We start from the raw sequence: 24,549 nt of genomic DNA on the forward strand, positions 1-24,549 counted from the left end.
GGTGCCGAGTGGTCCCTCTGAGCCTGGAGTCTCTCCTGCCACAGGTCTGCAGTGTCCTCGAGAGCCTGGAGCAGGAGTACAAGAGAGAAGAGGACTGGTGTGGGGGGGCCGACAAGCTGGGCCCCAACTCTGAGACGGACCACGTCACCCCAATGATCAGCAAGCACCTTGAGCAGAAGGAAGCGTTCCTGAAGGTACGGGGCCGGCCTTCCGTGTCTGGTGCCTCAGTGATGGGGTTCGAAGCCCCCCGAGGGTCCGCCTGAGCCGGTGGGGCATCCGGACCGTCAGCCCCACAGCTGCGGCCACTCCTCCGGCCCCGCCTGCCTCACAGCGCCCCTGCCCTGGAGAGAGGTTGCGGTGACCCTACCTCAGCCATAAGTCAGCTGATCGGAGAAGATCTTAAAATCTTAGTTCAGTTGTCGTTTGTACTCTCCTTCTAGTTTTCACAGAGAGAGAGCTAGATAGAAACCTGTGTGCATAAAGAGCGGGTGGAAGTCACAATACCGAGTGATCCTGAACAGACACACGCAGAGAGGTTGATTTGGGGGAACAAAAATGCCTAGAGCTTAAAATAATCTTCCTTTGGAAATTCAGCCTTTTGAGGAATAAAGACTGTCTCAGAACACGTGTGAGCCCAGTGTAGAGTGGACACAAAGCAGGAACACCCCTTGTGGTTCACAGGACCAGTTACTAATACTGTACTTATTCAGGAAATGTTTCCTGCAAGAGAAATTTAATCCTATTCAAGGCCTGGCTGGAAGTTTTAACTCTGAGAAGCATTAAATGAGGCACTTATCAAGCCTGCTTTGTCATTTGTATATATAGTCACACCTGAGTTACTGGTGTGCTTTGCAACAATTAAATTTTAAAAAGCGGTCAAAATGTTTAGATTCATTGACTTTGAATGTTTCCACGTTGCATCCTTGCACTTGTGAAAAAGACCTCCTGAGGTTCTGCTGGTGGCCACCCCAACCTATGAAAAATAGGTGTGGTGTTTACTTTCCATGTTGCTTGGTTTAGTTTTCCTCGTCGCTCCAGCATCCTGACCTCTCTGACACCACTTCCTGTCACATTTAATCATTTCTGTTGCTGTTTCATTTCTGAAAGTGATCCTCTGAGCTGGCAGAGAGTTATTGTTTAGTCCGGGAGAACAAATTGTAACTCTTTGAAAATTCTTACCTGGTAACTTATTATGAGCTTCCACCACAGAGATTTTCTTTTTAAGCAAATCAAGGTGGGAAAACAGTTGGAGCTTCCCAGGGTCATTAGTTGTAACTATTCCAAACAGGACCTGAAAGCCCCACCCCTGCTGGTCGGTGCTGTTTAAGTTTAGGAAAGGTCCACGGCTACTGGGATGTTTTGAGGTGGAATCCTTACCATCGCCTCGCTTTCTCTGGAATCCATTTAGTATGAAACAAAATTACATACTACTTAGTTAATATAATTAAGAAAGATATTTAGGTAAAATTACAAAACAAAAATAACCAGAGACCTGGTCAGATTTTTGCATTCAACTAGGATTATGTCTTTGGTGCGTTGGATATCTTTAAACTTCTTATTATGGAAGTTTAAAAATGCATATGGAAATTAAGAGAATGGATAATGAACCCCCATGTACTTCTCACCCAGCTTCAATAATTACCAGCATATGGGCATATGCCCACCTTTACTGGATTATTTTAAATTCTAGATATTACACCATTTTATTTATAAAGACCTCTGTGTGTATCTAAGCATTAAATTCTACCTTTCTAAAACCATTCTACAACCACAATACCATTATTGGACCTGAAAAATTAACAGTAACTCTTATTTTATATAAAATCCAATGGTGTTCACATTTCTCTGATTGTCCCATAAATGTGTTTTCTATACGTGGTCTTAATCAAAATCCAAACAAGACCATGCATTGATTTGATCGGTATGTCTCTTAAGTCTCTTTTAGTCTAAATCCCACCCTCCCTTTTGTTAGCATTTGTTAATTGAAGAAATAAGTTATTCATACTGTGGAATTTCCCTCATTCTGGATTTGGTAATTGCATCCTGTGGAGTCATTTAGCACCATCCCGGATTCTCCACCTTTCTGTTAGTTGTGTTGAGGGCCTTGATCGGTTCAGGTTTAAGTGAGTGTGTGGGGTACACTTAGGGTACCTGTTGGGTGGTGGTGTGTACTTCCAGCGGCATTGCTCCAGGACACACACAGGTCTGCTTCTCCTGCTGTCTCTGCGATATGAGGGCTTTTCAGTGCTTCAGAGGTCGTAAGTCCACGTCATCCGTTGTGTACTTCCCCATCAGCCTTTCACCCACTGGGTTTGGTAGCCGGTGGTGATATTGTTTCATTAGGAGTTGCAACATGGTGGCATTCTAGCATTCTTTCTGCCTTGATTAGCTGCAGTTATCCCCTCCTCAGCTATTTGGTTATGCTAAAATAGAGTTTGTCCAAAAAAAGGTGGGGGGGGGAGGTAAATGCTTGATTCCTTCCCTTTGTTTATGATTTTCAGAATAATGATCTGTTGCCCTAGCAACCTCTGCGTAGGATTAATTTGTTCTTTTAGTATCATCGTGGGTTTTAACATTTGGTGTGTTTCAATCAGTTACAGTCATTTATCTTTCTATACTCAACTTTGTCCCACTAGTGGGAGCCCCTTCAAGTCAGGTGGCTCAGATGTCCTTTTGATGTAACCGTAGCAGTCTTTACGGCTTCCTTGCTGTTTGGTATGACAACTTACTTCAGTCTTATCAGTAGAGACTCATGATGTATTTTTCTCTTCATTTAAAAAAAAAAAGAGGTATTGCAGCTCCATCTACTGAAAAGGCCTTGGAACGATGACCAGCGCGATGATAACGAGCATCCCTAGTCCCCACATTGTGGGCTTTCAGGGCCATTTACCACAAGAAGGAGACGGAGTTCCTTGAAAAAAAGATTGATTCCAGATCTGGGCTAGGAAATGTGCAAGATATTTCCAATTATAATTAAGGAATTTTTTTCCTGAACCATTTTGATTTTATATTTATATCTCATTTCTCTTAAATAAAACTTTTTAAAATACATGAATGAAATTACTCAGTTTACAAACGTGGAATATCAGTTTTCTATTACCACAATAACAAACCACCCCACAATTCAATGGCTTAAACCAGGGGTTAGCAAGCTAAGCCCTGAGGGCTAAATCTGGCCACTCCCATTCACTTAAATATCATTCGAGGCCGCTTTCACCTACAATGGGCAGGTTGAGTAGTTGCAACAGAGAGATGGAGACCACCTGACTCGGAGAGCTGAAAATATTTACTGTCTGCCCTTTATAGACATCCCGGTGCAGCTTAGCCAGGTCCTCTGACTCAGGGTTTCTCCTAAGACTGTGATCAAGTTGTTGGTCAGGGATGTGGTCACCTCAAGGCTCGACTGGGGAAGGGCTTTACTTCCTCTCAGGCTGCAGGCCACGGGTCACCCTCAGTCCCTGGCCACCTGGACCTTACCATGGGGCAGCTCTCAACATAGCAACTAGGTTCAGCAGAGCAAGGGCTCCAAGACAGAGATTTTTTTTTAAGTTGAAATAGGATTTAGCCTATGTATTCTCCAGACACAGATTGGCCAGGTGAATGCTTTAGATTAAGACTGGTGTTAGAGCCACGTGATGTCATCCATATACACTGAAGATGCATGTCTGTATGAGTCACATGAACATGTTGCTCTGCATTATTTCTTAGGCTTGCACGCTTGCTAGGAGAAATGCAGATGTCTTCCTGAAATACCTGCACAGGAACAGCGTGAACATGCCTGGAATGGTGACACATATCAAAGCCCCTGAACAACAAGTGAAAAGTGAGTACACCTAGGAGTCAGCTGACTGATGAGCTCGACAAGACGTGTTCTAAAATCTTGGTCCAGGGCTTCATTTGGAATGTCCTTTTCATATCATTAAAGTTCTCCTAAGTTATCTTATTTTAATAATAAAATATTAAACATATATAGCTTGATAATTTACTGAATAAAGTTGAAGAATATAAACAGGGAGAAAATGCAGCATGTTCAGGATATTTATTGGCATCGGCTGTTTTGTTAAAAGTAAGTGAAAATATAAATCGGGAAAAAATGAAAGCCAGAATTATCTACAGGCCAAATACTTTTAAAAGTTTAAATCACAAAAATTATATACCCATTCATTTCTATAATATATCAGTTTTATATACTTAAAGCATTATTAATGAAAGCAAGTTGCCAAAGAATGTTATATAGATAGATGGGTATCATTTGAGTTTAAAAATGTACAAAACCGTACACACACACACACACACACACACACACACACACACACACACATACACACACACATATATATATAAATGCATAGAAAAAGACCTGGGAACAATTATACTAAACTGTAAGTAGGGTTGTTATGGGTGGAAGTTAAGGGTACTCAGGATTTTTATGCTGTAGAATTCTGATTGAATATTTTGCAGTAAAAATGCATCCAGGTGATACATCATTTTAAGCTTAATCATAATTTTTTTTTACAAGTTTAATTGAAATGACATGGAAGTGGGTCCTCAGAAAATGATGAGAGTTGTTTAAAACAGTCTCGATATTCAGGCCCTATTCTATCAGCTTTAATCCTCACCTGAGCTTCAGTCCTGCCCCAGGCAGAGGCTACGGAAATAAGAGACTAGAAAAGACTTACGCTCATTTTCGTTTCATTTAAGTGGTAGCTTATTTTTTGACATCTGGCTTTTTAATTTTTTTTTGAAGTGGGACTATATCCCCCTGCAATTTTCTTCTTACGCTTAGTAATAATCTCATTCTATATCAGAATTTGGAGATCTGCTCTGTTACTCTTTTTTTTTTTTTTTTTTTTTTTTTTTTTGCGGTACGTGGGCTCTCACTGTTGTGGCCTCTCCTGTTGCGGAGCACAGGCTCCGGACGCGCAGGCTCAGCGGCCATGGCTCATGGGCCCAGCTGCTCCGCGACATGTGGGATCTTCCCGGACTGGGGCACGAACCCGTGTCCCGTGCATCGGCAGGCGGACTCTCAACCACTGCGCCACCAGGGAAGCCCTGCTCTGTTACTTTTAACGTCCAGTATGGCGACTTTGTAATTGATTTAATCTGACCCCTAATCGATGGGCTCATACGTTGCTGCCAGTTTTTTCCGAGCAGCACCTCAGTGTGTGTGCATCTGTGTACAAATTGTGTTGAGAGCTTGTGCCAGCACCGTATCTGAAAGATAAATTCCTGGTTCAAGGGTGCTCACCACGCAGTGTCGTTACCTGTCACCAGGTGACCTCTGCAGGGGTTGTGCTCCATTTTCCTCCCGCAGTAATACAGGCACAGGTTTTCTCTGTCCCCGCTAGCCCTGGGCAGCGTAGTCCTCGCCAGGAAATGGTGTAAACTGGTCTCATTGTTCGAGTGAGATGAAAGGTTTCTGTATTTTTAGTGGCTATATTTCATTTCATATAATCATGACCTCCATGTTTATATGCTTTGCTCGCTTTGCTAACAGATTATTCATATTTTCCTGTTGACTATTAAGTTAGATCCATCCTCTATGTTCCCAACAGTTTTTCCTGGCTTTTTATTTGTGTACTATTTTTATGGTGGTTATTATTTGGTTATGAGATTTTTAATTCTCATGTAATGAGATTGCTGTTTTAACTTTTCCTTTCTAGCTTCATGCTTCTCAACTTCATTTCCTTCCCTCTCCTAAGGGTTTATGTTTTCGGTTTTGTTTTTAAAGCCCGTCATTTTCTTCTAGTACTCCACTGTTTCATCTGACATCTTTTGATGTATACTAAATTCCTTCCGCAGGAAGGTTCTCATGGTCTTGCACAAAACGTCTAATACTGGTGTTTTTCCAGCCATTGTCAGATTGCCCCAGCAGGGGACTCAGTAGCTATCCCACTGACCCGGCCGACCTGAGGGATTAGAGGCCAACTCGGGTGTCTGGTGATGTCAGTGCTAAGAGTAAACTGGAATAAGAGAACGAGGAGAGGTCTGGACAGGCATGTCAAGAAGGCCAGGCAGGCGGGCCGTGCGGCTCAGTGACTGATACTCTGGCTCACCACGGCGTTTGCATTAAAATGTCTTTAAATAAAAACGAATGGGATTTTGTGGGTGTTTTTGCTTGATGGCGAGCACCAACATGCGGCTCTCTCTTCATTCTCTCAGATATCTTGAATGAACTCTTCCAGCGGGAGAACAGGGTGTTGCATTACTGGACCATGAGGAAGCGGCGGCTGGACCAGTGCCAGCAGTACGTGGTCTTTGAGCGAAGCGCCAAGCAGGTCAGCCATCACACAGCCCTCCCGGCGCCCTCCTCCCCGCGCTCAGGCCTCCGTCGTCAGATGGGCAGCTTCTGACATGGCAGCAGATGGAAAACCACTCCCTGATCATCAACACAACCTTGCCTTTTACTTAACAGTTCGTTGCAAGAAAACCCCCCGGCCTCGTAAAAGCGTGTTACTCAGTGAGTCTGGCCTCAACAGGTGTGCCATTCAGCCCTGCCACACTGCCGTCACCCCACAGATAAGACAGCGAAGTGCGAGCAGTCATGACCATGACGACTTAGGTCACTGTAAGATAACGTGGTGGGCAGTTTTCCGGGTGGGCGTACTTATATTTTCAAGACAAAATATTGTTCTTCGGATAAACTGAGCTAAAATTAACTAAGAAATGTGGCAGAATTTCTCAGTATACTCAAAAAAAAGGTCACGCGTTTGGCCAAGGCAGAGACCTCAAGAGGGTACGTTTGCAGTGTCCCCCCTCCCCCCCCCGGAAGTCATTTTCGGATCGATGGCCAGTTGTGGAGATCATTTTAGGGTGAAGTCTGTCTGGCTGTAACTCAAACAGGAAGATGCCTGTCACTTCTCTCTGGCCTTAACAGTAGCCTAGGAATCCGTGCCCATTAGTCCAGAATTCGGAGGGTCAGGAGGGAGTGGGAGGGAGAAGGCTTGTTCTCAGAAGCCCCTGCGAGTCACCTCACATCCTCCACATCCCCGGGGCCCCCCTCAGGGCTGCCAGTCCCTGGTGACCACGTGTGACCTGCTCTGTCTTCTGGATCCACCTGGAAACCTGACACGTGCCTGACGCAGCGTAGGCATTCGATAAAATCCTTTTAGCTCAAGAAAGATTACATTTTCCTCAGCACAGGTTTCTTACTTGGGGAACATATTTTGTTTAATTTGGTAAATGTCGGTCTCTCGGGGGCCTCCCTGGTGGCGCAGTGGTTGAGAGTCCGCCTGCCGATGCAGGGGACACGGGTTCGTGCCCCGGTCTGGGAGGATCCCATATGCCGCGGAGCGGCTGGGCCCGTGAGCCATGGCCGCTGAGCCTGCGCATCCGGAGCCTGTGCCCCGCAACGGGAGAGGCCACAACAGTGAGAGGCCCGCGTACCGCAAAAAAAAAAAAAAAAAAAAAAAAAAAAAAATGTCGGTCTCTCACTGGGCAGCCTGCTGCCCAGAGCAGCTCGGTGTCCCAGGGCGTGAGCAGGAGTTCATGGTCCCTGGACCTGGCGCCCTGACCTGGCCCGTCCCTTGTCTTGACTGGCTTTCCCAGATGCAGTTATCAGCTTTGCAGCAGGGGTGGCAAGCAGTAGTATTTTTTAATGTTTAAATTCCATTTTCTTAACGTTTTATTTAAGGATAATCTAACCATATTTCAGATTTATGGGGGCCTGATTTTATTTCTAATTAGAGACTATTTCATAAACTTTTCTCACATCTTTGTTTATCTCTCTGTTGAAAGACAAGGAGTCATTCAGCTACAGAGAACAAAATTGTAAATAACTCCCTTGACAGAGAGAAATAATGGAAGATGCTGTTGCTTTTTCCTAAAGTCACTTCACATGCCAAAAATAAAATCATTCAGTCTCTGCCGTTACAGAAGATGGCCCGTCAGCCCCACGGCTCTGTAGGGTTGGCTTCTGTGCTGTACAATAACAACAATCCCACAGTAAATACCGAGTTATGGGTGGGATGTGGCAGGTGACTTCCAGCCCCTGCTCTGCTCTGGGCACCTCCTGCCTCTGGGCTGCTCCTCCCGGGCTGTCTGTGCCCCCCTCCCTTACCTCTGCCTCTGAAAGTCGGCTTTCAGTTCAGGGCTTGTTCTTGTTTCTCTTTCCTCTCTCCTTAGCTCTCACTGTTGGTGTCTCCCAGCCCCGACCTCCATTTCTGGTCTCCAGGTGTAGAAACCCCAGCTCCCTCCTTGCGTCTCTCCACTTTGGCCTTAACCAAAGCAGAAGTGGACCCGGGACTCCCCGTCCGCCGTGTCCCTGCCCTCATCTTCCCTGATTCCTGCCTTTCCCGCATCTTCCCAGCTTCACCCCTTCATCGGGGCCTGATGCAGCACACCTGCCCTCTCCTCCGCCCCTCAGAGCCATCACGGGTACCAGCCTAGCCGTGTCCCGTCTGAACCCCTGGACCGGTTTGCTAACCGGTGTTGCTTCTCTCGCTCACTCTCCACTCCAGTCCCTTTTCCATGTGGCAGCCCTATTCACTTCCAGACCAAAGTCCAAAGGCCTGCGGCCGCCGAGGGCCCCCTGTCGCCCTCCAGCCTCACCTCCAGCCTCCCCCTGTGCAGGGCCCCTTTCCTCCCAAGCCCATCCCTTCTCAGCCTGCAGGTCCTTCATGGTCACAAGGGCAGGGCCCAAGCCTCTCCCACCCCAGCGCCCCCCTACTCAGCACCTGCCTGCATAGAGGGCGCTTGGGCACGATTCGCTGTGTGAACGGAGGAAGTAGGGACCTTTGAATAAACTGACCAAAATGGCTTTCTGCCTTGATGCACTGTCAGTGTCAGCATTGTTTCAGAGATGGGATAGCCATGCTTGTGCAAAACGAAAGTAAATTCCCAGCCAGGAAGCTGCATGGTAAGTAATCTGGGTCGTGGTTTCCTTTTCATTTTTTTCTTCTAAAATGCCATAAATGCTGTGAAGTATCTAATAGAGATGGTGATGTTTCTGTTCCAAGACCAGCAAATCACAGCGGACGACTCAGATACTGTGAAGGGCAGATAGGAAAGCTTCCATGCTTTTATGTTTCTCTTCCATTGGGTTGCTTTTTCAGATGTGTGTGTTTAAGTAAGATTTCACTTCAGATATATGCACACAGAAGGAAAAAAATGGCTTCCATCTAAAAACATGAAAGAATAGGAGTCAGAACGTGTCCTTCTGTTGCAATCTGGACCTTGCCGGCCCCCTTCCTCCCAGGTGGGGTCATCTCTCTCCTACATCTGGGAGGTTAAGCCACTTCTGCCGGCGTCTCCCCAGAGCATCTTTATGCACAATGCCGCTCTGTAGGAGCCGCCAGAAGGGGAGTGAAGTGGGTGCACACCTGAGTACTCACTGAAGGCAGGAATAGGAAGAAACATTTGAAAGCTGGGAATTTGCATCTGCTTTCTTTTCCTTTTTTAAGTTAAAACACCCCAGGAAGGCTGTCAGGTCCCTGTGACGCGAATGTCTCAGTATTTAGCAATGCAAGGGTCTCGGACTTCCCCTTCCCCACACTTTCTCAGTATTCTTGAGGGAGGCTATTCACTATTGCCCTTTAGGTTCATGCTTATAAGAAACTCTTGAGCTTGTTATCGTTGATGCCTAAGGGACATGATTACAGTTTTCTAGAACGTCAACTTTTAATTTTGGAATTAAGATACATGTTTCAGAAGCTCATCTCTCTTTGAGGGAGTGTTTCTTGACGCGCCTGAGCTTGTGACTTTGCGTTTAAATGAGATACTGAGGTATTGGGACTTGCTTCACCGACGTTGAGCCGTGAACATGTTTCCATTCCTTCCACCTCTAGGCTTTGGAGTGGATCCATGACAGTGGGGAGTTCTACCTTTCCACGCACACCTCCACAGGTTCGAGTATCCAGCACACCCAGGAGCTGCTGAAGGAGCATGAGGACTTCCAGATCACGGCAAAGGTGAGCTTGCATTGGCCGGTGCCTGTGTGCCTGTCTGTGTGTTTCCAGGATAAACTCGAACAGGGTACTTTGTGTAAAAGAGGTCTTTCCTAAAAGTATCGTGGAAGAAATACATTATGCAGTTGGAGGAATGGGGTGAGCCAGATGGACTGTTAGATCCTAATTTAGTGGTGATTCTAAGGCCTTTCACACTGTCCTCACTTGTCCCTTCGTTTCTCTGTTTCCTGTTGTTCCTCTGATTCCTGGAAACGCCTCCCACCTCCTTCCTTTATTTTTTCTTCCTTCTTTGTCCTTTTCATTCTTCTCTTATTTTCATTCTATTTTCCAAGTATTTTCTGAGCACTTGCTCTTTTTATGGAATGCTGGTGTTCCCAGCTTGACTTAGACGGATCCTGTGCATGTTTCCTTGCCGTGTCTTGAACAGTGAGGACTGCTGCAGTGGCATCATGCCCAGTTGTCCAGTCACGAAGCTGTCTGGGTTTTATAGTTGGCAGAGTTTATGTCAGTGGCTGTTCACAGGCTTATAAAACTGGAGGCATTTTCACTTTTCTGCTGAATTAAATACATCTTTATGGCATATGCAGTACCTGTGACTGTGAATTTTTAAGCAGATGTGTAAGAATTCACACACTGACACGAATGTTTTCTCAATTAAAATATTTGCAGGGGCTAATTCCTTCTTTTACCTCAAAACAATTTTGAGGTTTCTAGGCTTCCCTTCTCAACCTGTGGTGTTTTTGTTTTTTGTTTTTCAAAGTTTTGAATATACATTCTATGTACTGTTTTCAGGAGCACCTCTGTTGTTGATGATAGAGTTAAGGTTTTAGAAAAAATTGGAAATTAATTCACATTTAAGAGTAGAAAATAAATGATGAAGCTGCATAATAATGTTTGGATAAAAAGAAGTGTTCCTGAGGAGACACCTTCAAGATAGTGGAGGAGTAAGACGTGGAGATCACTGTCCTCCCCACAGATACATCAAAAGTACGTCTACATGTGGAACAACTCCAACAGAACACCTACTGAACGCTGACAGAAGACCTCAGACCTCCCAAAAGGCAAGAAAGTCCCCACATATCTGGCCGTGTAGCTGACAGGGTCTTAGGGCTCTGGCCGGTTGTCAGGCCTGAGCCTCTGAGGTGGGAGAGCCAAGTTCAGGACATTGGACCACCAGAGACCTCCGGGCCCCTCATAATATCAAGCAGCAAGAGCTCTCCCAGACATCTCCGCCTCAACGCTAAGACCCAGCTCAACTCAACGACCAGCAAGCTCCAGTGCTGGACACCCATGCCAAACAACTAGCAAGAGAGGAACACAACCCTACCCATTAACAGAGGGGCTGCCTAAAATCATAATAAGTTCACAGATACCCCAAAACACACCACTGGACACGGTCCTGCCCACCAGAAAGACAAGATCCAGCCTCATCCACCAGAACACAGGCACTAGTCCCCTCCACCAGGAAGCCTAGACAACCCACTAAACCAACCTTAGCCACTGGGGGGCAGACACCAAAAACAACGGGAACTACGAACCTGCAGCCTGCAGAAAGGAGACCCCAAACACAGTAAGATAAGCAAAATGAGAAGACAGAGAAACACACAGCAGATGAAGGAGCAAGGTAAAAACCCACCAGACCAAACAAATGAAGAGGAAATAGGCAGTCTACCTGAAAAAGAATTCAGAGTAATGATAGTAAAGATGATCCAAAATCTTGGAAATAGAATAGAGAAAATGCAAGAAACATTTAACAAGGACCTAGAAGAACTAAAGATGAAACAAGCAACCATGAACAACACAATAAATGAAATTAAAAATACTCTAGAAGGGATCAATACTAGAATAACTAAGGCAGAAGAACAGATAAGTGACCTGGAAGATAAAATAGTTGAAATAACTACCACAGAGCAGAATAAAGAAAAAAGAATGAAAAGAATTGAGGACAGTCCCAGAGACTTCTGGGACAACATTAAATACACCAGCATTCGAATTATAGGGGTCCCAGAAGAAGAAGAGAAAAAGAAAGGATGTGAGAAAATATTTGAAGAGATTATAGTTGAAAACTTCCCTAATACGGGAAAGGGAATAGTCAGTCCAGGAAGCACAGAGTCCCATACAGGATAAATCCAAGGAGAAACATGCCAAGACACATATTAATCAAACTATCAAAAATTAAATACAAAGAAAAAATATTAAAAGCAGCAAAGGAAAAGCAACAAGTAACATACAAGGGAATCCCCATAAGGTTAACAGCTGATTTTTCAGCAGCAACTGCAAGCCAGAAGGGAGTGGCAGGACATATTTAAAGTGATGAAAGGGAAAAACCTACAACCAAGATTACTCTACCCAGCAAGGATCTCATTCACATTCGACGGAGAAATTAAAACCTTTACAGACAAGCAAAAGCTAAGAGAATTCATCACCCCCAAACCAGCTTTACAACAAATGCTAAAGGAACTTCTCTACGCAGGAAACACGAGAAGGAAAAGACCTACAATAAGAAACCCAAAACAATTAAGAAAATAGTAATAAGAACATACATATCGATAGTTACCTTAAATGTAAATGGATTAAGTGCTCCAACCAAAAGACACAGACTGCCTGATTGGGTACAGAAACAACACCCGTATATATCAGGTCTACAAGAGACCCACTTCAGACCTAGCAACACATACAGACTGAAAGTGAGGGGATGGAAAAAGATATTCCATGCAAATGGAAATCAAAAGAAAGCTGAAGTAGCAATTCTAATATCAGACAAAATAGACTTTAAAATAAAGACTATTACAAGAAACAAAGAAGGACACTACATAATGATCAAGGGATCAATCCAAGAAGATGATATAACAATTGTAAATATTTACACACCCAACAGAGGAGCACCTCAATACATAAGGCAAATGCTAACAGACATAAAAGGGAAAATTGACAGTAACACAGTAATAGTAGTGGACTTGAACACCCCACTTTCACCAATGGAGAGATCAACCAAAATGAAAATAAAAAAGGAAACACAAGCTTTAAGTGATACATTAAACAAGATGGACTTAATTGATATTTATAGGACATTCCATCCAAAACAACAGAATACACTTTCTTCACAAGTGCTTATGTAACATTCTCCAGGATAGATCATATCTTGGGTCACAAATCACGCCTTGGTAATTTTAAGAAAATTGAAATCATATCAATTATCTTTTCTGACCACAACACTATGAGACTAGATATCAATTACAGGAAGAAAACTGTAAAAAATACAAACACATGGAGGCTAAACAATATGCTACTAAATAACTAAGAGATCACTGAAGAAATCAGAGAGGAAATCAAAAAATACCTGGAAACAAATGACAATGAAAACACAATGACCGAAAACCTATGGGATGCAGCAAAAGCAGTTTTAAGAGGGAAGTTTATACCAATACAGTCCTACCTTAAGAAACAAGAAACATCTCAAATAAACAACCTAACCTCACACCTAAAACAATTAAGAGAGAAGAACAAAAAACCCCCAAAGTTAGCAGAAGGAAAGAAATCATAAAGATCAGATCAGAAATAAATGAAAAAGAAATGAAGGAAACAGTAGCAAACATCAGTAAATCTAAAAGCTGGTTCTTTGAGAAGATAAACAAAATTGATAAACCATAAGCCAGACTCATCAAGAAAAAAAGGAAGAAGACTCAAATCAACAGAATTAGAAATGAAAAAGGAGAAGTAACAAATGACACTGCAGAAATACAAAGGATCATGAGAGATTACTACAAGCAACTATATGCCAATAAAATGGACAGCCTAGAAGAAATGGACAAATTCTTAGAAAAGCACAACCTTCTGAGACTGAACCAAGAAGAAATAGAAGATATAAACAGGCCACTCACAAGCACTGAAATTGAAACTGTGATTAAAAATCTTCCAACAAACAAAAGCCCAGGACCAGATGGCTACACAAATGAATTCTGTCAAACATTTAGAGAAGAGCTAACACCCATCCTTCTCAAACTCTTCCAAAATATAGCAGAGGGAGGAACACTGCCAAACTCATTCTACCACCATGACCACCATCACCCTGATACCAAAACCAGACAAAGATGTTACAAAAAAACAAAACCACAGGCCAATATCACTGATGAACATAGATGCAAAAATTCTCAGCAAAATGCTAGCAAACAGAATCCAACAGCACACTAAAAGGATCATACACCATGATCAAGTGGGCTTTATCCCAGGAATGCAAGGATTCTTCAGTATATGCAAATCAATATGATACACCATATTAACAAATTGAAGGAGCAAAACCATATGATCATCTCAATAGATGCAGAAAAAGCTTTTGACAAAATTCAACACCCATTTACGATAAAAACTCTCCAGAAAGTAGGCGTAGCGGGAACTTACCTCAACATAATAAAGGCCGTATGTGACAAACCCACAGCCAGCATCGTTCTCAATGGTGAAAAACTGAAACCATTTCCAGTAAGATGAGGGACAAGACAAGGTTGCCCACTTTCACCAGTATTATTTGACATAGTTTTGGAAGTTTTAGCCACAGCAATCAGAGAAGAAGAAGAAATAAAAGGAATACAAATTGGAAAAGAAGAAGTAAAACTGTCACTGTTTGCAAATGACATGATACTATACATAGATAATCCTGAAGATGCCAGCAGAAAATTACTAGAACTAATCAATGAATTTGGTAAGGTTGCAGGATACAAAATTAATGCACAGAAATCTCTTGCATTCCTATACACTAATGATGAAAAATCGGAAAGAGAAATTAAGGAAACACTCCCATTTACCATTGCAACAAAAAGAATAAAATATCTAGGAATAAACTTACCTAAGGAGACAGAAGATCTGTATGAAGAACATTATAAGACACTGATGAAAGAAATTAAAGATGATACAAACACGTGGAGAGATATACCATGTTCTTGGATTGGAAGAATCAACATTGTGAAAATGAGTATACTGCCCAAAGCAATCTACAGATTCAGTGCAATCCCTATCAAATTACCAATGGCATTTTTCACAGAACTAGAGCAAAGGATATCACAGTTTGTGTGGAAACACAAAAGACCCCAAATAGCCAAAACAATCTTGAGAAAGAAAAACGGAGCTGGAGCAATCAGGTTCCCTGACTTCAGACTATACTACAAGCTACAGTAATGAAGACAGTGTGGTACTGGCACAGAAACAGAAATATAGATCAGTGGTACAGCATAGAAAGCCCAGAGATAAACCCATGCATATATGGTCACCTTATCTTTGATAAATGAGGCAAGAATATACAATGCAGAAAAGACAGCCTCTTGCGTAAGTGGTACTGGGCAAACTGGACAGCTACATGTAAAAGAATGAAATTAGAACACTCCCTAACACCATACACAAAAATAAACTCCAAATGGATTAAAGACCTAAATTGAAGGCCAGACAGTGTAAAACTCTTGGAGGAAAACATAGGCAGGACACTCTGTGACATAAATCACAGCAAGATCCTTTTGACCCACCTCCTGGAGAAATGGATATAAAAACAAAAATAAACCAATGGGACCTAATGAAACTTAAAAACTTTTGCACAGCAAAGAAAACCATAAGATGAAAAGACAACCCTCAGAATGGGAGAAAATATTTGCAAACAAAGCAGTGGACAGAGGATTAATCTCCAAAATATAGAAGCAGCTCATGCAGCTCAATATCAAAAAAACAAACAACCCAATCCAAAAATGGGCAGAAGACCTAAATAGACATTTCTCCAAAGTAGATATACAGACTGCCAACAAACGCATGAAAGGATGCTGAACATCACTAATCATTAGAGAAATGCAAATCAAAACTACAATGAGATATCATCTCACACCAGTCAGAATGGCCATCATCAAAAAATCTACAAACAATAAATGCTGGAGAGGGTTTGGAGAAAAGGGAACCCTCTTGCACCATTGGTGGGAATATAAATTGATACGGCCACTATGGAGAACAGTATGGAAGTTCCTTAAAAAACTAAAAATAGACCTACCATATGACCCAGCATTCTCACTACTGGGCATATACCCTGAGAAAACTATAATTCAAAAAGAGTCATGTACCACAGTGTTCATTGTAGCTGTGTTTACAGTAGCCAGGACATGGAAGCAACCGAAGTGTCCATCGACAGATGAATGTATAATGAAGATGTGGCACATATATACAATGGAATATTATTCAGCCATAAAAAGAAACGAAATTGAGTTATTTGTAGTGAGGTGGATGGACCTAGAGTCTGTCATGCAGAATGAAGTAAGTCAGAAAGAGAAAGACAAATACTGTATGCTAACACATATGTATGGAATCTAAAAAAAAAAAAGGGTCTGAAGAACCTAGGAACAGGACAGGAATAAAGACGCAGACGTAGAGAATGGACTTGAGGACACAGGGAGGGGGAAGTGTAAGCTGGGACGAAGTGAGAGAGAGGCATGGACATATATACACTACCAAATGTAAAATAGATAGCTAGTGGGAAGCAGCCGCGTAGCGCAGGGAGATCAGCTCGGTGCTTTGTGACCAGCTAGAGGGGTGGGATAGGGAGGGCGGGAGGGAGACGCAAGAGGGAGGAGATATGCGGGATATATGTGTACATACAGCTGATTCACTTTGTTATACAGCAGAAACTAACACAACAATGTAACACAATTATCCTCCAATAAAGATGTTAAAAAAATAAAATAAAATAAAAGGTTATATTGAAAGAAACAGCAAACAAAGAAGTGGTGTATATGTACTAGTATATTTAAAAAGGATAACCAACAAGGACCTACTACTGTATAGCACAGGGAACTCTGCTCAGTGTTATGTGGCAGCCTGGATGGGAGGGGAGTCTGGGCGAATGGACTCGTGTATCTACGGCTGAGGCGCTTCGCTGTGCACCTGAAACTATCACAACATTGTTAGTTGGGTATACTCCATATAAAATTCAAACTTAAAAACAAAAAGTGTTCCTATAAAGTAAAAAGATCGGATTTCTTGTGTGGCCCTTGGCTTTGAAAACATATCCGTGGGGAATTTTTAAATCATTTAGAATGACAAGAGCTACTTTGTGTTATGTTTATTTTTCCCTTTTGATACATTCCGTAACAACTTCTGACTCCTGCTGTTCCTTCTTCCTGGGGCTCTCTTCTCAGCTGCCCTCCACCCCAAGCTGTAAGTGTACATTTTCCATTCTGGCTCTCGGTGCCGGGCTGTGGGGACCCCTGGCCTCTGTTCTGGAGGAGACACAGTCTAGCGGGGCTCAGTGGGGAGGCCTGGCAGCAGGAGCATTTGGGTAGGGCGAGCTCCGCCCAGAGGGGCCATGAACGCTCCAAGGGGGCCCCCGCCCGCTCGGTTGAGGGGAGCTGACCTGTCATACCTCTGCAGGTAAGGATCATATCTTTTCCTTCCTCTAGCTGCAGCACATGTTTGGCCGTATAATTCTTATTTTTTGTTAATAATTGGATAGTAAATACGGTTATTATGTGCCTTATATGATTTATATTTGTTTCATTGAATGTCCTTTGGTTATAGATAGTGAGAAAATGCCTAAGATACACTCAGGTAGATTTAAGCTTTGCTCCTTTGCACTGACTTAAATTTCCATGGATGCTCCACTCTGTAATCCATGTGTACAGCCAGACAGCTGTTCATTGCCCAAGTCCAGGGGACGCCATGCGATGCACACAGGTTGTGGTGGGAATGTCGTCATCTAGAGCTGAGTAGCGTGGCAGCTTTGTGCCACCAGTGGAGCACGTACAAAGGGATTTTCCCATTATTTCTAGTTTTGCCATTTCCTCAGACTTGGGTTGTGGTTTTGGGAAGAAGGAGCAGTAACTACAGGCATATTTTTTTTTTTTTTTTTTTTGGTGGTACGCGGGACTCTCACTGTTGTGGCCTCTCCCGTTGCGGAGCACAGGCTCCGGACGCGCAGGCCCATCAGCCACGGCTCACGGGCCTAGCCGCTCCACGGCATGTGGGATCTTCCCGGACCGGGGCACGAACCCGCGTCCCCTGCATCGGCAGGCGGACTCTCAACCACTGCGCCACCAGGGAAGCCCCAGTAACAGGCATATTTTTGCCTGTATTTTATTAAAAAAAAGAAGCATCTAAAATCATAGGTGACATCTGATCTTTCTATTTCCCAGATAGAGCTGTTTCTTTTGTTGGGTTTATTGAATTAGTTTTGCTAAGAGGAACTGATAGGTTTTGAAAAGAGCACCTCTCAGGGTTTTTGCTTAGCATTTTTTCTTTGGTTTGTGGCTCCTTTTCTTTTAATCAGAAACCACCTGCTTTGGTGCTTGGAGACATCATGTAGTTTCTCGTGTTGAAATGATGCTGTTGCTCACCTGTCCCTCTGTCTTAGTGTCTTCTAAGAAGTCATTTTCCTCTTGTTACCTAGAAAATCCTTCGTTCTGACATGACATTTTCCCGTTCAGTAGTTACCTAATTAGTATTGTAACATTTTTAGGGTTAATGGAAATGAAACCCTACTATCTGATTAAGACTCAGCTTGATTCCTTTGCAACTCAAGGCAGTAATTTCTCAAAATGCTTTTAAGCACAACGGACATCCGGGCCATGGGTGTTTACTTAAAAGTAGATTTCTGTCCTCACCAGGCACTACTGACTTGGACTCTCTGGGAGCAAGGCTTGAAAAGGAGTATTTCTAACAAGCTCTCCAGGTGGTTTGTATGCACACCCAAGTTTGAAACCCACTGCCTTACTAAGACCTTCACAACTTTGTCCCCCGTGCCAAATGCCTTACTTTGCTAGAAAGTGTCTGAGACCATTGAATATGCATCCTTTCTGGGTTTCTGATTACCTGAGAACATGATGAGTAAAGCTCTTGTGAGCATGTGGACTTAAACGTTCGGTCTGCCTTTATTTTTCTCCAGTCCCTTGCTTATGCCTAAAGATGAGGTTGTTCAAATTATATTTGTACTCTTCAAAAATAAAAATCTGCCTTCATAATAATCTCTTATACAAACAAGGAGGCAACTGTGTCCTGATAGTGAAGGATAAGCAAGAGTTGTTAAATGAAAATGCTAGGTGCCACGCAGTGCTTATCATAGGCATTTATGCAAAAAAGGGAAGGGGGAAAATACACATATATTATACATACACGCACTTGCTTGTGTACAATAAAACATCTCGGGGGTGGTACACATGAAGCTGATACAGGTAACAGGTGAACGTGGAGTGAGAAGGCTTTTCACTTTGTGTCCTTTTGTACCTTTTGCATTTTGAATTCTGTGAATGCATTTTTAAAATACCAGTTAAAATAAAAATACACCGTTATAAAAGGTTCATGGATTAGCAGGTTCGTCCTACTTAATTTTTTTTTTTTTTTTTTTTTTTGCGGTACGCAGGCCTCTCACTGTTGTGGCCTCTCCTGTTGTGGAGCACAGGCTCCGGATGCGCAGGCTCAGTGGCCGTGGCTCGCGGGCCCAGCCGCTCCGCGGCATGTGGGATCTTCCCAGACCAGGGCACGAACGCACGTCCCCTGCATCGGCAGGCGGACTCTCAACCACTGCGCCACCACGGAAGCCCCCTCCTACTTAATTTTGATCACACCGTTCATGCACTCAACAGTTATTTATTGGACTCTACAGTATACCAGGAACCACTCATTGGTGCGGAGCTCATGGACTGCACATTCTAGTTAGAGAAACGAGCAATAACATGATAAATGAGTAAATATATATACATACATGTTAAATAATAAGAGAAAAAGCCACGGGGGAGGGAAGGGTTGCCATCTTTGATAGAGAGGCTTCGGCGGGTCTCCTCAAGAAGCCTTTGACTATCTGATGAGCATTTTTGTTTAAATGAAGTTTACAGTTGGAAGATTTATAGATCTACCAGGCTTTGCCTATAGGAAACCTTTTGTTCTGTATCTAATTTCATAGAATCAGCCTATTGGTGTCACATGCTTGCAACTAGTCTGTTTTGTGATGTGTTTTTGACATATATGAAAATCTGCCTTTAGTTTCTTGGTGGCTTTTGTTTTCTGTTTTAATGTAGGTAAGATGCATTATCTTTTTTATCTTCACTTCTATGTCCCCACTGCTTAAAGCATAAAATAACCCCTTAAAGATTAAGGGGCCCTTGGACAGCACGGGGTTGAACTGTGTGGGTCCACTTATACTCAGATTTTTGTCAACAAATACATACTCTAGTACTGCCTGATCCCATTGAAGCCTCGGATGTGGACTGCATGGGGGCGGGGTGAGAAGTGGGGCGCAGGGGTCAGCACCCCAACCCCTGAGTTGTTCAAGGGTCGGCTGTTTGCAGTGCCCTCCACTGATGTCATTCATGACATTGGAAAAGAAATGCTTAAATGGTGGTAAAACACAACTTCCCTGTGCTTTTCAGAAGATTCATATCTTGGTAAACAGCAAAACCTTCCTTAGGCAACCTGATTTTTTAAAAATCCTGTATCAGCCATGTTAATTCTCTTTGATAGTAAAATTTAATAATGTTTCTAACTTAAATCCCTTTTGGAATTTATGCTTCCAAGTCTGAAGCTTTGATTTCTTACTTCCTTGATATATAATTAGGCTTATCTTAACCAGAAAGGTATTGTGTTGATCACAAGGCAGAAGGTTTGTTTGACGGGTATTTTCCTTTCAGCTCACTCTACTTGAGTTCATTTCCACACAAGATGAAGGCCCTAAAAACTTTCAGAGTGTTTTGTTTGGCTGACTTTCTCCAATCAACAGCTTTTATACAATTTGCAATAGCAGTTTTTTTCACAGAGGTATTAATGTCTCTGGAGTTCTGTCTTCCTGTAGTTTTTTTGTAAAGTATGTATTCATGCCAGTTAAAAGTAACTACCACTCCCATTAAAGTTGCAGGTGTATACACACTTGCATAAAAGACCCAATGTTAATTTATTATCTCAATAAATATTTGGTAGATGGCCACCATGTGCCAGACATGTAGAAGGTATGTGAGATACTAGTGAGCAGAGTAAGCAAATGTCCCCGGCTGCTGGCAGGTACATTCTAACCAGGAGAGAGACAGGCAGTGATCTTAGCAAGTGAATTACACCTCTGGGGAGGGTGAGGCGTGCTGCGGGGCAGGGCGGCGCGTGGCAGTCGTGAGGGTTAGGGAGGCCGGTGAGAAGTGGCCTTTATTCGAGCAAAGCGTGAAGGAACCATGGAGACGTCCGGGGGAGCAGCATTCCGGGCAGAAGGGGCACCGGTGCACAGAGGCGGAGGCCAGCAAGCCTGGAGGGATGGTGGGCAAGCTGGACCCTGTGGAGGAGCCCGGGGGGCGTTCGTGTAGAGTCTGAGGATGTTCACAGCTGGCTCTGCAGGCTGCCTAGTGAACTCTGCTCAAAACTTTTATTGTACAAAGGAAGATAGTTTATCCAGGTTTTGAACCCTGACCTCTTTCCTTTGGGGGATTTTTAAAGTCAATCTCCTGAGTGTTAGTCATAAAGATTTTCTAGTTAAAGCCTAACTGAGAAAAGTAGGTTCCATAGCAGAAGAGTAACTATATTCATATGAAGTGCCAGGGGGAATGTTGAAGGAACCCTAAGGACTGAATGAAATGGTTACAACAAATGATACAAGTAATAAGTCATAATGAGTGAAATAATAAATGAAATGGATGTGACGAAAAATCTGTTGAAGAATCAGATTTGAGTGAAATCACTGCCGTATGTATGTGTGTACGTACCTATCCATCTATCTATCGGACCAGTGTTTTATGGTTATCCTTAGCTATAAAAGTAGGGAAGTCATCCTTAAAGATCTTTCTATGTGCATATAAAATGAAATAAGTGTATTTCTGAGAGAGAGTTTTGAAACAGGGACTAAGTTTTAAATACCTCTATGAAGGCAGCTTCCCTAGTCGTGACTTTTCCTCCGGGTCTCCTGAGAATTAAAGAAGAAGCGAGCGCGTGCTGTGATGCTGCGGCATCAGGGATTTGGTTGAGTATCTGCGGGGGGCGGCGGCGGGGGCTTGGCCACATAGGCTCCAGGAGAACGAAAATCTCAGACGGCTGCTGCCCTAAAAGGGCTTTCGGTCTAACTGGGGACACAGAATAAACAAGCGTAAGGCAAGAGGTGTCTATAAGCAGTACCTGTGACCTTCACAGGAGGAGAGTCGTGGAATGTAGAGGCTGTCCTGAGTGAGCATCCACTTGTTCATTCTGCAGAGTGACTGAGCATCTACCAGGTGAAGACACTGTCCAAAGACAGTCCAGACTTTTTCCTCGAGGTCATGAAAATGCCATTCATTGCAGAAGAGCTGAGGAAACGGAGCCAGTCTAGGATCGGGGAGGTGAATCGGGTGGACTTAGGGCTCCAGTCTGAGTTTCTGTCACCAGCAATTACTTTCCTGTTCAGAGCTCAGAGTTGTAGGCAAGTTGCCACTGTGTTTCTGGTTTCTGGCAGTTGGGTTCATTTGCTTCACAATACTTTCCTGTTGTTTTTTTGCAGCAAACCAAAGAGAGAGTGAAGCTATTGATACAGCTGGCTGATGGCTTTTGTGAAAAGGGGCATGCCCATGCGGCAGAGATAAAAAAATGTGTCACTGCAGTGGATAAGAGGTACAGAGATTTCTCTCTGCGGATGGAGAAGTACAGGACCTCTTTGGAGAAAGCCCTGGGGATTTCTTCAGATTCCAACAAATCGGTAAATTGCTTGGTGCAAACTGAATAAATCACTGTTCTCTTCTTTGTACTGTTTGTCGATTTAATTAACTGAAGTTCATTGACTCCCTTATTTCACAGAGTAAAAGTCTTCAGCTAGATATCATTCCGGCCAGTATCCCCGGGTCAGAGGTGAAACTCCGCGATGCCGCTCATGAACTTAATGAAGAAAAACGGAAATCTGCCCGCAGGAAAGAGTAAGCTTGTCTTTAAGAACCTGCCAGGATTCATTGAAAAAGTGAAGAAAATGTCACTTGGACAAAGATGCTTACTTCTGTGTGTGCTTTGAAATCAAGCAGTGTTAATACTTTTCATTGCTCTGCATGTGCTTAGTTTTTACAGCAAAAATGCCACTGTGTCCACTGTCCCCTTATCACCTGACGCAGAAACAGTATCTTGTTGTTTTTGTCCATGCGCCCCCATTTCCTATGTGGTTGACAAGTTGGTTTAGTGTCATTTGTCATCAATAGGTCATGAGTAATAATACTAAGGAGAAGAAATGAATAACAGAAGTGCAGCTGTTTGGAAGTTGCTAATTAGTAAACTGTACTAGATATGAATAAAGACAAAAGATTGCCCTAAACCAGTGGTTCTCAGTCGGGGCCAGCTTTGTTCCCCCGGAGGGACATTTGACAACATGTGGACACAAGTTTGGTTGTCACCCAGTGTGGAGGGGGGAGGGCTCCTGGCATCTAGTGGGCGGAGCCAGGGATGCTGCGAAGCGTTTTATAATGCACAGGACAGTCCTACAGCAAAGCATCCTCCAGCCCCAAACGTCAATACTGCCAGGCTGAGAAACCATGACCAGTAGGTACCTTAACAAAATTTTTTCCAGAATGTTTTTTCCTTTGAATTGGTGACTGGATACTGTTAATTCTCCTATTCTTGCTTTAATTCTCCAGAACATATCACTGACTAATGCTTTTTCAACCACCTTATTATTTCATAGACCCTAAAAGTAAATAGTTAAAATAAGCATGTCTCCTGACTGTGAACTAAACTAGTTGCTGTCTTTTCCTCTGCTTTAAGGTTCATAATGGCTGAGCTAATTCAAACTGAAAAGGCTTACGTAAGAGACCTCCGGGAGTGTATGGATGTAAGTAAGTTTTTCTGCTTGTTTATTTAGATGGAGTACAGTGTCGCTGTTTATTCTTACCTGTTGACGATTCTTAAAATAATCATGTTTCGCTGTTATTTTTGAGATTTGAAGTGTGCGCGCGCAGGCTTCTGTGCGTGTTTCTGCACTTCTGTGAAGTTCCAGGCGTGTTGCTGCTCATTACAGAGATGACACAGCACTAATCCTCTCATTCCATTTACCACATGATGGCCTGGCTGACATTCCCTCCGTGTAGAATTTTACAGCAGCTTCAGAGAACCGTGCCGACCGATTAGGATGGGCAGCTGATGCTCAGTAGTTTAACGAATACTTGCTGTACCTTGTGGAGTAGGTTTATCCCAAAATTTGAAGCTGAGAATACATTTAGAGCTGAAAAGTGTGGAAACTATTCTCAAGTGTTAATAACAACTGAAATTTCTTAAAAATAGTTCCTCATGGTTTTTTTGCAAAAGGTTGCATTGTTAAGATATATCTTCAATTATACATTAACTCTGGGTACGTATTTACATAGGTCAGGAGCACCTGTTTCTTGAAGATGAGGTGTGGGTTTTCATCTAACCCTCTCTGTTTCCCTCCCGGCCAGACCTACCTGTGGGAAATGACCAGCGGTGTGGAGGAGATACCGCCTGGCATCGTGAACAAAGAGCTCATTATCTTCGGGAACATGCAGGAAATCTATGAGTTTCACAATAAGTGAGTGGCTTTACCTTTGGGGACCTCATGAGCTACTCTGGAAATCTGTGCTGAAGTTTCATGACAAATGGAAGTTTCCAATAAATAAGCATAGATTCCAGTGATTTTGTTGAAATTTGAAGGAAGCCTGCCAGACTTGCTTCCCAAGGACAGACGTTCTAGAGA

General features: G+C 43.2%; 1 protein-coding gene across 3 annotated transcripts in view; it reads left to right on the forward strand.

Annotated features, from left to right (window-relative positions):
* Positions 1-24,549, forward strand: part of TRIO (trio Rho guanine nucleotide exchange factor) — a gene marked incomplete at its 5' end in the record, with an annotated part of 386,192 nt that overhangs the window by 254,432 nt on the left and 107,211 nt on the right. For all 3 annotated transcript variants that reach the window (XM_081233199.1, XM_081233200.1, XM_081233198.1), the window contains 8 exons: positions 45-194; positions 3,709-3,823; positions 6,163-6,278; positions 9,786-9,908; positions 22,363-22,557; positions 22,656-22,771; positions 23,604-23,670; positions 24,275-24,384. In XM_081233199.1, coding sequence (XP_081089325.1) covers positions 45-194; positions 3,709-3,823; positions 6,163-6,278; positions 9,786-9,908; positions 22,363-22,557; positions 22,656-22,771; positions 23,604-23,670; positions 24,275-24,384 — 992 coding nt within the window. The remainder of the gene's footprint in view (positions 1-44; positions 195-3,708; positions 3,824-6,162; positions 6,279-9,785; positions 9,909-22,362; positions 22,558-22,655; positions 22,772-23,603; positions 23,671-24,274; positions 24,385-24,549) is intronic.

This window comes from Mesoplodon bidens, assembly GCF_964165515.1.
Source record: "Mesoplodon bidens genome assembly, chromosome: 4".
NCBI lineage: Eukaryota > Metazoa > Chordata > Mammalia > Artiodactyla > Ziphiidae > Mesoplodon > Mesoplodon bidens.